This window comes from Gallinula chloropus (genome assembly GCF_964237585.1).
Source record: "Gallinula chloropus genome assembly, chromosome: 24".
NCBI classification, from domain to species: domain Eukaryota; kingdom Metazoa; phylum Chordata; class Aves; order Gruiformes; family Rallidae; genus Gallinula; species Gallinula chloropus.
In genome coordinates, this window is record NC_140109.1 from 3,855,416 (window position 1) to 3,868,975 (window position 13,560).

The 13,560-nt window shown below is 65.9% G+C and overlaps 5 protein-coding genes across 6 annotated transcripts; 4 read left to right on the top strand and 1 right to left on the bottom strand.

Annotated features, from left to right (window-relative positions):
- The first annotated feature begins 956 nt into the window (after positions 1-956).
- Positions 957-2,593, top strand: APOA1 (apolipoprotein A1). The gene is made up of 4 exons (XM_084275042.1): positions 957-1,045; positions 1,215-1,270; positions 1,521-1,674; positions 1,761-2,593. Exons 2-4 carry the CDS (start codon positions 1,228-1,230, stop codon positions 2,356-2,358), a joined length of 795 nt encoding a protein of 264 aa, XP_084131168.1. The 5' UTR covers positions 957-1,045; positions 1,215-1,227; the 3' UTR covers positions 2,359-2,593.
- Positions 2,594-3,032: 439 nt separating this feature from the next.
- On the bottom strand, positions 3,033-3,916 carry APOC3 (apolipoprotein C3). Of its 2 annotated transcripts, XM_084274902.1 has the most exons (4): positions 3,732-3,916; positions 3,581-3,640; positions 3,330-3,456; positions 3,033-3,225 (listed from the first exon to the last, which is right to left on the bottom strand). In XM_084274902.1, the coding sequence occupies exons 2-4, from the start codon at positions 3,636-3,638 to the stop codon at positions 3,129-3,131; spliced, it is 282 nt and encodes a 93-aa protein (XP_084131028.1). In that variant the 5' UTR covers positions 3,639-3,640; positions 3,732-3,916; the 3' UTR covers positions 3,033-3,128. The 2 variants fall into 2 exon arrangements, with proteins under 2 accessions (XP_084131028.1, XP_084131027.1); XM_084274901.1 differs by having other exon boundaries at positions 3,581-3,912.
- A 1,047-nt stretch (positions 3,917-4,963) lies between these two features.
- On the top strand, positions 4,964-6,596 carry APOA4 (apolipoprotein A4). Its single transcript, XM_084275043.1, has 4 exons — positions 4,964-4,987; positions 5,135-5,202; positions 5,314-5,440; positions 5,554-6,596. Exons 2-4 carry the CDS (start codon positions 5,154-5,156, stop codon positions 6,479-6,481), a joined length of 1,104 nt encoding a protein of 367 aa, XP_084131169.1. The 5' UTR covers positions 4,964-4,987; positions 5,135-5,153; the 3' UTR covers positions 6,482-6,596.
- Positions 6,597-7,759: 1,163 nt separating this feature from the next.
- Positions 7,760-9,079, top strand: APOA5 (apolipoprotein A5; the record flags this gene model as incomplete). The annotated part of the gene is made up of 2 exons (XM_084274927.1): positions 7,760-7,899; positions 8,141-9,079. 2 exons carry the CDS (start codon positions 7,760-7,762, stop codon positions 9,033-9,035), a joined length of 1,035 nt encoding a protein of 344 aa, XP_084131053.1. The 3' UTR covers positions 9,036-9,079.
- An 84-nt stretch (positions 9,080-9,163) lies between these two features.
- ZPR1 (ZPR1 zinc finger) lies at positions 9,164-13,499 on the top strand. Its single transcript, XM_084274991.1, has 14 exons — positions 9,164-9,305; positions 9,679-9,840; positions 10,108-10,198; positions 10,334-10,404; positions 10,593-10,679; positions 10,760-10,882; positions 11,018-11,071; positions 11,164-11,230; positions 11,496-11,566; positions 11,998-12,087; positions 12,182-12,292; positions 12,372-12,458; positions 12,708-12,773; positions 13,289-13,499. The coding sequence occupies exons 1-14, from the start codon at positions 9,171-9,173 to the stop codon at positions 13,421-13,423; spliced, it is 1,350 nt and encodes a 449-aa protein (XP_084131117.1). The 5' UTR covers positions 9,164-9,170; the 3' UTR covers positions 13,424-13,499.
- Positions 13,500-13,560: the final 61 nt, after the last annotated feature.

Here is a 13,560-nt window from a genome sequence, read left to right on the forward strand (position 1 = left end):
CTTGTTGCTCAACGCCCGCTGTGGAGGTGGGACAGGCTCGGCCCTTGGCGCGGCCAGGGGGGCGAAAGCTCAAGGTGCGGCGGTGGCGTGGCTGCGCTCGCTCCTGGCCTGTTCTGGAGCTGCCCTGGCCCCTCTGTCCCTCCATCCTGGCCTTTGGCACTGTGGGACCTCACGCCCCTTGGCTTCAGCCAGGCCCTTGGCTTCCTTGCTTCCCTGCCCCCTTTCATGTGGTGCCACAGTTGAACCCCTGATGGCCCCGTGGGAGCTGCAGCGATGTTGGGGATGTGCCCCCTTCCTCCCCTGTCCCCTCTCCCCCAGATGCCTTCTTCCCTGCACGCTCAGCTCCTGCTGGTCCCTGGCCTGAGGGCAGCACCTTGGTTTGGCGGCTGAGAGGCTGTGGGGTGGTTTTGGAGGAGTCCCATGTCTGGGTGCTGGGGCTGGGTGGGTGGCTGCTGCGGGCTAAGCCTTTGCTTTGCTACCTGGGTCCCATGGCAGCTGTGGGGGCACAGCTCCCAGGACCCCTGCCACAGGGGTGCTGCAGAACAGGGCTGTGGCTGTGAGCAGCGAGGGTCTTGTCAGCCTGGGGAAGAAGGAGGAGGGGGCTGAGAGACCCACCACGGTGGTGAGCGGAGGGCGAGGGGTCTGGGTCCAGCAGGCCAAATCCCTGTGGGTATAAACCTTGTCCCTGGGCTGCCGGCCAATCCCTGGGGGCTGCCGAGAGGCCCCGGCAAGGCCGCAAGGGCCGGCAGGAATCTGGGTCACCGGGAGCGTAAACAGGCTCCTTGGCCGGCGAGCTGCGTCCCGCGGGGAGCTCCTGTTTGCTCGCCGCCCCTGCCAAGCCCCGGCGCTCCTCGGCGCTGGCCCACGCGTACGATCCTTGAACTCTACGCGCCACATCGCCCGCGCCGGGGAGCGACTCCTTGGGCTGCGAGCGCTGGCTTATCTCCGGCTGGAACTGCCCCCTCCTGCATAAATAGCGGCGGCGGGGAAGCAGCCGGCTCAGACTGGGACGGACCGGCAGCACGGCAGCGTCAGGAGAGAGCTGGTAAGAGCCCGGGCTGCTCCGGGGGCTCCCGAGCCCTATAAAAGCCGGAGTCCTCTTGCTACTGGGAGGCAGCAGCACCCATCCCTTGGGCTTCGCAGGGCTGGGTCCTTGCTGGAGCTTGGCTTTGCCTGGGAGATCGGGACACCCAACTCTCTCGCTCTGCCCCCAGGTTCAGCGTGAAGATGAGAGCTGTGGTGGTGGCCCTCGCCCTGCTCTGCCTGACAGGTAGGTCCATGCGGGAGCGGGGCTTGGGGTGGCAGCGGCTGCAAAAAGCAAGTGGGCTGGGGGGGCTGAGCACGGCGTGAGCTCTGCTGGATGCACCCGGCTTTCAAAGTGCTTTGCCGGTCAGGCTGTGGCCGTGGAGCTCCCTGGTCCTGGGCAGGAGCGGGGATGGGCAGGACAGAGGGGATGGAGCCGTCCCCACCGTGGTCCCACTGGGTGGTCTTGTCCTGAGCATGCCGGGCTCTTCCCGCAGGCACCCAGGCCCGCTACTTCTGGCAGCACGATGAGCCCCAGGCACCCCTGGACCGCCTCAAGGACATCGTGGAGGTGTACCTGGAGACGGTGAAGACCAGTGGCAAGGATGCCATCGCCCAGTTCGAGTCCTCTGCTGTGGGCAAACAGCTGGAGTAAGTAGAGTCCAGGGGGTGTGTGGCAGGGGGCTGGTGGGGGGGGTCCCTAGGCACCGTGCATGACCTCCCTCTGCTCCCTGCAGCCTGAAGCTGGCTGACAACCTGGACACGCTGGGCGCAGCCGTCGCCAAGCTCCGGGAGGACATGGCCCCTTACTACAAGGAGGTGAGAGAGATGTGGCTGAAGGACACCGAGGCCCTGCGCCAGGAGCTGACCAAGGACATGGAGGAGGTGAAGGAGAAGATCCGTCCCTTCCTGGACCAGTTCTCAGCCAAGTGGACCGAGGAGCTGGAGCAGTACCGCCAGCGCCTGGCACCCGTGGCCCAGGAGCTGAAGGAGCTCACCAAGCAGAAGGTGGAGCTGATGCAGGAGAAGCTGACCCCAGTGGCTGAGGAGGCTCGGGACCGCCTGCGCGGGCACGTGGAGGAGCTGCGCAAGAACCTGGCGCCCTACAGTGACGAGCTGAGGCAGAAGCTGAGCCAGAAGCTGGAGGAGATCCGGGAGAAGGGCATCCCCCAGGCTGCCGAGTACCAGGCCAAGGTGGTGGAGCACCTCAGCAACCTGCGCGAGAAGATGACGCCCCTGTTGCAGGACTTCAAGGAGCGTCTCACCCCCTACGCTGAGAACCTCAAGAGCCGCTTCATCAGCCTCCTGGACGACCTCCAGAAGAGCGTGGCCTGAGCCGCTGGCCGGCGCAGCCAGGGACTGACCCCAGCCCCGCTCCTGCAGCCACCCCGGGCTACTTCTCCCCACCCCAGGGGGACTCTGAGGATGGGCTGTGGGAGCCACGGGCCAGGCCAGCCCCGGGGCATCCTCCCTGGGGACCCCCCTCCTCCCCTCACACCGCCTCCCCTCCCTGAACCGGCATTCGCCTCAGCTTCGCCTCCCTTGTGTCAAATAAACATGACTTAAGTTATTGGAGCTCACTCAGTCTTTGCAGTGGATGCTGGAGGGGGGCAGCCTGCACACAGAGCCGGGGGTGGGGGGTGTTTTGGGCAGGGGGGTGCTGGGGGGAAGGTGCAGGGAACTGGTGAGGGGAGCGGGCACTCCAGGCTTTCCCTGCTGCTGCACCCAGCTCCCAGCTCTCCCCACACAAAGGGCTCTGCAGGGTGTTGGAGCTGGGTGGGGAACTGCTTTTGCAGGAGTCAGGTCCTCCCCACAGCTTGTGGGGAGGGGCACCCAGCTCCAGCCCCCCGCCCTGGGCATGTGCACTTGGGGAGGTGGCACACAGTGCTCACCCCATGGTGAGGGGTCCCGGCACACACGTATGCAGCCCAGGCATCAGCATCTGCCCCAGCCCTTCCTCATCCCTGTGGCACACACCCCCCCCTGCCCCAGTGACACCACCACAGCCATCTGCTTCAGCACCGCTTTATTGCAACACCTGCAACAGTGGGTGGGGAGCCGGGGGGACCCCCACCCAGCCAGACCCCAGCCCAACCCCGGCAGGGCTACGCAGCTGGTGTCCTCTTCCAGAGCTCCACCAGCTGCTCCTTCAGCCAGGTCAGCCGCTGCTTCGCCAGGTCGGCGTGGTCCGACAGCCAGCGCCTGCAAGGGGAGGGGGCTCAGAGCCAGGCACATGCTGGGCTCCCCCACGGGCAGCAGGACGGTGGGGGTGGGGGCCTGGGCTGGTGATGGGGCGCGGGGGGCACCTGGCCTGCTGAGCCACCTCCGAGTCCTGCACCATGCTGAGGGCAGTCTTGGCCATGTCAGTGGCTTTCTGGGTGTACTCCTGCACCTTCCTGACCAGCGCCTCAGGCTCCCTGGGTGTTTCAGCCCCTGCAAGCGCGAGGCTCATGGGAGCAGGGGGACAGGGCCATGGGGCCATGCCCCCCCATCCCACCGTGTATGCACCCTGAGCCCCATCCCTCTCCTCCTGCCGCAGCCCTTGCCCACTGCTTACGTGCTCCAGCAGCCAGGACGGCTGTGCAGACAAGCGTGAGCAAGATCGAGGCCTTCATGGCTGGGGAGAGAGCACAGAACACGGTGCGGGGCAGCAGGCGGGGGCCCCGCGCACCCACGGGGGTCCCGACCCGATCCCCTTCCCCACTCACCTGCACGGGGCTCTGTGATGCGGGGGCCACCTCGGGCTCCTACTTTATACCCTGCGCTCAGCTGCCTCCGAGGGTGTTTGTGCAAAGGTCAGGGGCGGTGGGGCCCGGCCGGGGAGGGGGCCCGTCTGCAGACACCATTGCCACTGTCAGGCTTGCTGCAGAGAGGCCCACGTCCTGGCTGGGAGTTGGGAAATCCCCAAGGCTGCCCAGGGGGCTCTGCACACATCTACCTGTGCGCTGCACACATGCGTGTGGGTGATGCTGTGCACGCAGCCAGCCCGCTGCCCAGTGAGGGTGGCCATGGGGGCAGCCCCAGGGCTGCTGTGGGTGCACAGCACGAGGGTGACATCCAGTGGCACTGGCCCCAGGGCACTGCGCTGGACCCCGGGGCACCCAGGAAGTGTAGGCGGGTGCTGTGGGTCCAGCTGCGCCCTCCGGCCGTGGGGCATCGAGAGGGCCCTTTGGACCTCAGCATCACTGGGGCCTGGCTGGTCGCTGTCCCTGCCAGCCGTGCCCTTCGCCCCAGCCGTGACACATCACTGCCGGGACATGTGTGGGCTGGGCTGCATCCCCAGGGCACGTGCTGGGAGCCCGACGCCCATTGACACATGGGTCCCTGGCACTGCCACGTCCCACAGCCATGGGGTCCCGGCTGTAGCCAGGGCTTTGCCCAGGAGCCCACGCTGGGAGGGAGCGATGCTGTCCCCCTACATACACAGTCTCATGTGCCCCCACACATCCAACACAGCAACCCCCCCAGCTCTGCGCCTGCATCCTGCTCCACTCTGCATGCCAGGCACAGTGCAGTGGGCAGCAGGGCTGAGGGGTCCCCGCAGCCTTCCCCAGAGCCCATGTCTTGCCACAGCACCCATCCTGGGTACCATCCACAATGCCACTGCTGCATCTCCCAGCAATGTGGAAGCCAGGGGCTGTCCCCCATGCCGTGCCATCCCCTCTGTCCCAGGGTCCCTGTCCCCAAGGGGGGTTCAGCCCCAGGGTGTCCATGCCTGCTTACCATCTCCTCTGTGCCCTGGTACCCCGTGGGAGCTGGCAGGGCCACAGGTGATGTCAGGACTGAGGGGTGATGTCAGAGCCATGCGCGCCTCAGGCGCTTCCACGTTGTGACCTTGCTAAAGTCCAAGCCCAGGGCCCGAGTCACAGGCCTGCGTGGAAGCTGCTGAGGGTGCTGGGGCTGCATAAATAGCAGCTGGGAGCTTCCCCAGCACAGCAGGTACCCACATCCAGCAGCAGTGCAGGTGAGCAGAGCAGCTCTTTGCAGCACTAAGGAGAGACAGCTGCTGGCTGCATTGCCTGTGGTGGGGTGGGGGGGGTGGGAGGCAGGGGGCCGGGGCGGTGCTGCCAGTCCCTGGGACTGCCTTCATCTCTGCTCCACGCTCCCACAGGCATCCCCTAGCCCTCAGGATGTCTCCGAAGACAGCTGCCCTTTTCCTGGCGCTCCTTGCACTCTCAGGTGAGGCAGCACGTGGGTCCCTGGCACTGGGGAGGTGGGGGCAGGGATAGGGGCCCTGGGGGGGCTGCTGAGTGGGACTGTGCTGGCGCTGATCCCAGTACCCCCTTGCAGGTGCACAGGCTGACGTCAACCCGGACGAGGTGGCCAGCGTGCTCTGGAAGTACTTCACCGAGCTGGGCAGCAACGCCAAGGAGACGGTGGACCAGTTGCAGCAAGCTGAGCTCACCAAGCAGCTCAAGTGAGCAGAGCCACGGGCCGGGGCGATGGGGCGGTGGGGCATGAGGTGCCGGGCTGGGAGAGGGGTCCTGCGGGCACACCGGGGTGCTGACTCTCCCCCCCCTTTCTCCCCAGCACGCTGCTGGAGACCAACCTGCGGAACATCAACGCCTACGCCGAGGACCTGCAGCGGCGGCTGGTGCCCTTCGCCACGGAGCTGCAGGCCCGGCTGGCGCAGGACTCGCAGCGGCTGAAGGAGCAGATCCGGCGGGAGCTGGCGGAGCTGCAGGCCAAGCTGGCGCCCTACGCCGACGAGGTGCACCAGCAGATCGGCACCAACATCCGCCAGCTGCAAGCCAAGCTGAGCCCCTACGCCGAAGAGCTGCGCTCCCAGGTGGACCGCGGGGCTGGGGAGCTGCGGCAGGCGCTGGAGCCCTACGCCACCGAGCTGCGTGACCGGCTGCAGGACAATGCTGAGAGCATCCAGGCCTCCCTCAGCCCCTACGCTGACCGGCTGCAGCAGCAGATCGATGGTGGGGTGGAGACCCTGAAGGAACGGCTGGCTCCCATGGCTGATGAGCTGAAGGTGCAGGTGGAGCAGAGCGTGGCGGAGCTGCGGCGCGGGCTCAGCCCTTACACCCAGGAGGTGCAGGACAGCCTCAACCGGCAGCTGGAGAGCCTGACGGCGCAGATGGAGCGGGCGGCCGAGGAGCTGCGTGCCCGCCTGGCTGCCAGCTCGGAGGAGCTGCGAGCCCAGCTCAGCCCTCTGGCTCAGGAGCTGCGGCAGGCGGCTGCTGGCGATGCCGAGAGCCTGCGGCAGCGCCTGGCCCCCCTGGCCCAGCAGCTGGACCAGCGTGTGGGGCAGACACTGGAGGCTTTCCGGCAGCAGGCAGCCCCCTTCGGCGAGACCTTCGGGAAGCAGCTGGTGCAGCGGCTGGAGGAGATGAAGGGGAAGCTGGACTCGGGCGCCGCTGGCGTGGAGGACCACCTTGAGCTGCTGGAGAAGGAGGTGCGGGAGAAGGTGGCTGCCTTCCTCAGCACTGCCAAGCCGCCAGAGAACTGAGCTCCCCCACGATGGTGACATGGGGAGTGGGCACGGGCCGGCTGGCCGGCCCTCCCAATACCATCAGTGTTTGCAGCCGCTGCCCACAGTGGAAATAAACTGGTTGCTTGTGATGCACATGCTGGTCTGTGTCCGTCCTTTCCCCACAGAACCCTGCCAGCTGGTCCCAGGACAGGCAGCCTGGCCCAGCTGCTCTGAGGGGAAGGGTGTCACCCCTGAATTCAGGTCTTGGGGAGAGCAGAGTGGTGGGGGGAGCAGGGGTCTTGCTCCCCAGCACAGGGACGCAAGGCAAGTGTGTGGAGGGGCTGCTCAGGGAGAGTCCCTGCATCTGCAAGGGAGCAGAGTGGGCTTCGGTGCCAGAGGAGTGTTGGCGACTGCTTGGGGCTGCCTGCACTTTCCATGGGGATGGGAGCCGAGCTGCAGACACTGCCCTTTATGTCCCCCACCCCAGGGAAAGGCGACTTCCAAATGAAATACACCAGAATGTGGCAGGTTGGGTGTCTGGTCGGCAGCCTGTGTGGAAGGGGTGCCCTTCCCTGGCGCAGCCAGAGCCAGGCTCATCCTCCGGCACCCACCGTGCCATGGGCACAGGCTCCCATTCCATCAGTTTGGGCTCTGAGCTGCTGCTGAGAGGAGCTGCTGGACGGGGAGCTGCAGCTGGTGTCCCTGTCGTTGCTGCGCTGCTCTGCAGCCCCTCGCCACTTCAGCTGTCTGCTCCACGACACAAAGGTGGGCTGCGAGGGCAGGGCAGGGCCAGGCTCATCCTGAGACAGCAGGACAGGCGAAGGGGCGGCTGGTGGCCACGTCACCTCTTGGGAATGTCCACGGACCTCCACGTTGTGTTTACAGGGAGTGAGGTCCACAGAGCCCACCCCTGAGGATGCTGCCTTATCGCCACGCTCCCCTGCCTCCGGGGTGGATATAAAGGGTGCTGGGCCAGCTCAGCCCAGGGAGGGAGGGAGGTGGGAGGTGACTGGGAGCCAGTGTGGGCAGGGGCACCTGGCTGGAGGAGCTGGCCACCACCTCACTCTTACAAGGAGTGAGGCCCTGGGGCCAGGCAGCGCAGGGGTGGCGAGGTGTTCAGCGTGGCGTGAGATAACACACCCCTCCTCTTCTCTCTTCCCCCATCCCCTGTAGCACAGCAGCATGCTGGCCCAGCAGACCATGATGCCGAAGGCTGCGCTTCTCCTTGCCCTCCTGGCCACCTTCCCAGGTGGGTGCTGAGGGCAAGGGCGGTGGGATGGGGCAGAGCCGGGGTCGGGCAGTGCCGTGGCTGCCATGCTGACCACCACCCTTGTGCCTGCAGTGTCACCGGCCGAGCTGGCACGCAGCAGCTTCTGGGAGTACCTCAGCCAGCTGACGAGCGACAAGGGCAGCCAGGAGCGGGGCCAGAGCAGCAAGCCAGGCAGGGATGACACGTGAGTACGCTGCTTGGGGGGCTTACCATGCAGCGCCTGCCTGGCTCCCTCCATGAGCTCTGACCAGGCCCCACCAATGCATGGCAGCCCCCATTTCTCTTTCCCTGGGGTGGGAGGGGAATGGAAAAGCACTCAGGCAGGCATGGCACTCGTGGCTCCTGACAGCTTTTATTCAGGGTGTGGGAGGGTGCGGTGTGGAACACGGGGGATGCTCGGTCACCATGGCTCCTGCCTTGTGCAGGGACCTGAAGGAAAGTGTCCAGGATGGGGGCAGCTACATGGGAAGCATCCCGGGGAAACTGGCACCCATCCACAGCGGCCTCCAGCCCCGGCTCTACCAGGACTCGGACAGCCTGCGGAAGCTCATCAGGAAAGAGCTGGAGAGCCTGAGGGTGAAGCTGTCCCCTTACGTGGATGAAGCCCACCACAAGGTCGGCAAGCACCTGGAAGACCTTCGCTACCGGCTGCAGCCCTTCACAGAGGAGCTCCTGGACCAGGTATCCCTGAAAGCCCGGGAGCTCCGGCGGCAGCTTACGCCCAGCCGGGAAGCGACAGCCCGGCTCCTGGAAGGTGCAGACGAGGTCCAGAGGTTCACAGCTCGTTACGCCGACAAGATCGCCCTCCACACCGACCGGGTGAAGGGCATCTTCCAGCCCTACGCTGACAGGCTGCTGGCCGAGATCCACCGCAGCGTGGAGGAGCTGCAGAGGAACGTGGTGCCTCACGCCCCGGCCAGCCCGGAGCAGCTCAACCGCTACATCCAGCAGCTCTCCACAAACCTGGCCCGCAACGCCCGGGACCTCCACCAGCAGATCCAGGGCAACCTGGAGCGGCTCAAGGCCAAGCTGAGCCGATACCCCGACGGCTCTCAAGGGGTCCCGGCAGCCCCCGAGGAGCTGGCCCGGGAGGTGCAGCGGCGGGTGGAGGAGTTCCGGAGGGACACGCACCTCCAGATCCGCGCCTTCACCCGCGCCCTCGACCGGGAGGCGGGGGAAGTGCAAGGGAAGCTGTCCGCCCTGCCCGGGGGGCCGCGGGACGGACCGACCCCCGGCGGGGAGGAGCTGCAGGCCCGGCTGGACGCGCTATGGAGGGACCTGGCCCGCAGCCTGAGCGAGCGGGGCGGGGAGACCCGCTGACGGGCCGGGCCGGGGCTGGGCGGGGCGATCGCGCCGGAGCCCAATAAAGGCGCCGCCATGGTGGGGCGGGCCCGGTCTTGCCGCTTCCTTCACGTGATCGCGGCCGGGCGCCGCGGGGGTTCCGGCGGCCGCGTCATGTCGGTGCTGGGGGAAGCGGTGGCGGCGCGGGAGGGGGAGGCGGCGGGGCCCCTGTTCCGGCCGCTCAGCGCCGAGGATGAGGAGCAGCAGCCGGCCGAGATCGAGTCCCTGTGCATGAACTGCTTCCGCAACGTGAGCGGGGCGGCGGGGCCGCCGGGGCAGGGAGCGGGGCTCGGCACGGAGGGTGGGGAGGGAGGGAGGGCTGGGGGCTTCGGCCCGTAGGGTGGGGAGGGAGGGCGGGCTGGGGGCTTCGGCCTGTAGGGTGGGGAGGGAGGGAGGGCGGGCTGGGGGCTTCGGCCCGGAGGATGGGGAGGGAGGGCGGGCTGGGGGCTTCGGCCCGGAGGATGGGGAGGGAGGGCGGGCTGGGGGCTTCGGCCCGGAGGAGGAGGAGCAGGGAGGGCTGGGGGCCGTGGCTCGGCCGGCGGCAGGCCCTGGAGAACGGGGCGTTCCGCTGCGGCCGGTGCCCCTTGGGGCCGGGTTCCCAGCGGGCCTCTCGCTACCGCAGGGGGTGACGCGGCTGCTGCTCACCAGGATCCCCTTCTTCAGAGAGGTGGTGGTCAGCTCCTTCACCTGCTCCGCCTGCGCCTGGTCCAACACGGAGATCCAGTCCGCGGGCCGCATCCAGGAGCGGGGCGTGCGATACACGCTGGCTGTCACCTCCCGCCAGGTGAGCAGGGGGGTCCCCTCTGCTGCCCCCCACGCCGGGGGCTGCCCCGTGCCCCCCGTGCCCTTTGGTGCTGCTCTTGCTCCAGCTCCCAAGTGCTTGCTCGGCTCTGACCCCCGAGAGCCCCATACTGCTGGGTGGGCTGTGGGAGCTGGCCCGGAGCTGATGCCTTGGTGGGGGGGGTGTGTCCCAGGGCAGGGGTTGGCATGGCAGAGGGTGGCTCCCAGTCCCACAGGGATCCTCACACCCCTGCTTGCCCATTGCGTGCAGGACATGAACAGGGAGGTGGTGAAGACTGACTGTGCCACGGCTCGAATCCCAGAGCTGGACTTTGAGATCCCTGCTTTCAGCCAGAAGGGAGGTGGGTATGGGGTGGGGGCCGGGTAGGGACCTGGGCTTCTCCCTGCTCCATGGGGCTGGGACCAGCTGGGGGGTGGGTAGCACTGGTGCAGCATGCTTACTGGGGCTGTCACTCTGGTTTTCTTTCCTTTGCAAGTTCTTACCACCATCGAAGGGATAATTGACAGAGCTGTTGCAGGCCTGGAGCAGGACCAGCCCGAGCGCAGGGTAGGGAGCTGTGGGAAGGGATGCCCACTCCACAAATACTTATTTTCTTCCTCCCCCACTCCTTGGCATTGCACACTGCCAAGGAGGAGAGCACAACAGGCTCTCTGGTTTGCGTGCTGCTGTTAGCATCACTGCTGTGGTCTTTGGGCTGCCCCCAGCACCCTTCTCAAGCCTGCCCTCTTTTGCAGGCAACGGACAAAGAGGTGGCAAGTAAAATAGATGAGTTCATCTGCAAACTGAAGCAGCTGAAAGAAGTCCATTCCCCCTTCACCTTCGTGAGTACACGCAAGGGTGCAGCCCCTCTCCTTTCTGGAGGCGGTGTGGGGTGGCTTCCTAAGGCTTCCTTCTCCCATAGGTCTTAGATGACCCTTCTGGGAACAGCTTTGTGGAGAACCCCCACGCGCCGCAGAGGGACGATGCTCTCATGGTCACTCACTACAGGAGGACTCGGCAGCAGGATGCTCTGCTGGGGCTGGAGGTAGTGGGGAGCTGCTGCAGGGCTGTTGGCATGTGCTCAGCCCAGGGGAGTGGGGTGGGTGGCTCCCCTTGCTCCCTGGAAGACCCTGTCTCAAGGAACAGAAATCAATGCCACCCCCAATGCCCCCTCTTGCAGGGAGAGGAGTCGGATGAGCAGGCAGCTGATGCTGGAGAGGACCTAAGGAATGAGGTGGGTGACTCTGCTATGCAGTGGTGGCTAGGTGCAGGTGACTGGCACCCAGGACAGGCTTCCTGACTCTCCTCTCCATTCCTGTGAGCCAGGTACTGCAGTTCAACACCAACTGCCCCACGTGCAACGCTCCAGCGAGCACCAACATGAAGCTGGTGCGTATCCTTTGAGGGGGGTGTGGGTACCCTCTGCCAGGGTCTGCATGGGGGCTGGTGCAGGGGTGATGGTCTCTCTGCAGGTTGAGACCTGGGTCTCTTCCTTCTGTGCCCATGAGGTGGGAATAAACGATTGCTAGTCGAGAAAAGGGATCTCAGGTGCTGATGTGGCATTTGCAGCTTGGCTGTGAGCTGCTGCAGTACCTCAGGAAGGACTGAGGCTGTGAGGGCAGTGTGGGCATTGAGCTTTCCTTGACTGCCCGCTCCAGAAATCCCCCACTTCAAGGAAGTGATCATCATGGCCACAAACTGCGATTCCTGTGGGCACAGGACAAATGAGGTGAGTGGGGAAGCTTTTGTTTTAGGGGAGGGGGCATAGGGGTGCGGTGAGGAGGTGAATGGTGTGCTCTGCTTTTGGGGGCAGGTGTTTCTCAGTCTCTTGGCATTGTGGTTGCTCAGGGAGCCAGGCTGGGCAGCAGGGTTTACAGGCAGCATCATGAGGAGGGTTGCACTGACACAGTATTGCTGCCTGCCTTGCTTCTGAGCAGGCTGATGTGTGAGGTGAGGCCAGGCTGGGTCTGGCTCCAGGCTTCCTAACAAGCAATGGGAGAAGTCAGTCTTGGAGAGCTCTATTGGGTGTGAGATGGGTGTCTCTACAGCCATGGGGTCCCTGGGTCAGGGTGCTGTCCCCGGGTCAGGAGGGCAGAGGCTCAGGCAGCGTTGGGGTGTGACTTGAGTTGAAGAGCTGAGCTGAGTGCTGGCTGTTCCCAGGTGAAGTCTGGAGGAGCAATTGAACCACAGGGCACCAGGATTACCCTGCGGATTACAGACCCTTCCGACATGACAAGGGATGTCCTCAAGGTACGGTGCCCTTGGAGAGCAGCCCCATCCTCCTTCAGTGGGGGCCTGGCTGTCCCTCAGCAGGAACTCCTGGGGTGTTATTCTCCCTCTACAGTCAGAGACGTGCAGCGTGGAGATCCCAGAGCTGGAGTTTGAGCTGGGGATGGGAGCGCTGGGGGGGAAATTCACCACGCTGGAGGGGCTGCTGAAGGACATCGGAGACCTGGTGAGTGGTCCTGTGCCGCTGCCTGCCAGGGGTCAGGGCGGTGTGGCTGGCAGCTGGCTGAGCCAGCCCACTCCTCCAGGTTGAGAGAAACCCCTTCACACTGGGAGACAGCTCGATGCCCAGCAGAACAGAGAAGCTGCAGGAGTTCGTTGGGAAACTGCGTGAGGTGAGGAGCACACACGTGATGCTTTCTGTGTGGCTTCTGCTGCTGTCGCTGCAGCTCTGGCCTGATGTGGCTGCTCCCTGGGTGTCACCTTCTTGGAGCTGTTCCCTGTCTGTCCCTGTGCATAGGGTCAGGCCTGGTAGTGCTTGTTAATGGAGGGCAGATGTCAGAGAGCTCTAAGGGGAGCTGTGTGGGCCTTGCTGCCTGGGGCATGATGAAGACCTGTGATGCTTGGCTGTGCTCTCTCTGCAGATAGCAGAGGGGAAGATGCAGGCCCATTTCATCATGGATGACCCTGCAGGCAACAGCTACCTCCAGGTACGGTGTCACACACTGTCTGGGAACAGGATGTCTCCTTGGGGGGGCTCCTGTGCCCTTTGGGGGGGAGAGAGGGGGCCTCCTGTGCCCTTTGGGGGGGAGAGAAGGGGGGCTCCTGTGCCCTTTGGGGGGGAGAGAAGGGGGGCTCCTGTGCCCTTTGGGGGGGAGAGAAGGGGGGCTCCTGTGCCCTTTGGGGGGGAGAGGGGGGGCTCCTGTCTCCTCTGCTTCCCCTCGGGGCTGTGGCAGCGAGTGGGTCCCTGCTGCCTCCACAGCTGGCTGGGGCAGGGGGGAACTACTGCCGGCTCTGGGAGAAGGGAGAAGGGGGGCAGAAGGGGGGGGGGGCTGGGGCTGCTCCCCGGGGGCTGGGAGTGGAGCAGCCCCCCGGTGCTCAGCCTTGTGCTCTCTGCGGGGAGGAGGGGGTGGGGGGAAGCGGTGCCTGGGGGCACCTGCCCCCTGCTCCCCCCCCCCCCATCCCCAGGCAGAGCGCTGAGCCCAGCCCCCCCCTCCCCCCGCAGAACGTGTACGCCCCGGAGGAGGACCCCGAGCTGACGGTGGAGCGCTACGAGCGCACCTTCGAGCAGAACGAAGCCCTGGGCCTCAACGACATGAAGACGGAGGGTTACGAGGCCCCGAGCACCCGCGGCCGGTAGCGGGACGCGCCCCGGGCCCGGGCCCCCCCCCCCCCCCTCCTCAATAAAGCGCCTTGAACGCAGCGCCCGTCTCCGCCTGGCCCCGCCCCTCCCTCGCCCCCATTGGCCGCCCGCACCCCCCGCGCTGTGCGTCCCTT

Excerpts from the sequence above, each read along its gene's own strand:
- APOA1 (XM_084275042.1), top strand. The coding sequence starts at position 1,228 with ATGAGAGCTGTGGTGGTGGCCCTCGCCCTGCTCTGCCTGACAG. Across the intron at positions 1,271-1,520 it reads CGCCCTGCTCTGCCTGACAG|GCACCCAGGCCCGCTACTTC; the intron begins GTAGGTCCATGC and ends CTCTTCCCGCAG. Across the intron at positions 1,675-1,760 it reads GCTGTGGGCAAACAGCTGGA|CCTGAAGCTGGCTGACAACC; the intron begins GTAAGTAGAGTC and ends TGCTCCCTGCAG.
- APOC3 (XM_084274902.1), bottom strand. The coding sequence starts at position 3,638 with ATGAAGGCCTCGATCTTGCTCACGCTTGTCTGCACAGCCGTCCTGGCT. Across the intron at positions 3,457-3,580 it reads CGTCCTGGCTGCTGGAGCAC|GGGCTGAAACACCCAGGGAG; the intron begins GTAAGCAGTGGG and ends TCGCGCTTGCAG. Across the intron at positions 3,226-3,329 it reads GAGGTGGCTCAGCAGGCCAG|GCGCTGGCTGTCGGACCACG; the intron begins GTGCCCCCCGCG and ends CTCCCCTTGCAG.
- APOA4 (XM_084275043.1), top strand. The coding sequence starts at position 5,154 with ATGTCTCCGAAGACAGCTGCCCTTTTCCTGGCGCTCCTTGCACTCTCA. Across the intron at positions 5,203-5,313 it reads GGCGCTCCTTGCACTCTCAG|GTGCACAGGCTGACGTCAAC; the intron begins GTGAGGCAGCAC and ends ACCCCCTTGCAG. Across the intron at positions 5,441-5,553 it reads GAGCTCACCAAGCAGCTCAA|CACGCTGCTGGAGACCAACC; the intron begins GTGAGCAGAGCC and ends CTTTCTCCCCAG.
- ZPR1 (XM_084274991.1), top strand. The coding sequence starts at position 9,171 with ATGTCGGTGCTGGGGGAAGCGGTGGCGGCGCGGGAGGGGGAGGCGGCG. Across the intron at positions 9,306-9,678 it reads GCATGAACTGCTTCCGCAAC|GGGGTGACGCGGCTGCTGCT; the intron begins GTGAGCGGGGCG and ends TCGCTACCGCAG. Across the intron at positions 11,567-11,997 it reads GTGGGCACAGGACAAATGAG|GTGAAGTCTGGAGGAGCAAT; the intron begins GTGAGTGGGGAA and ends GGCTGTTCCCAG.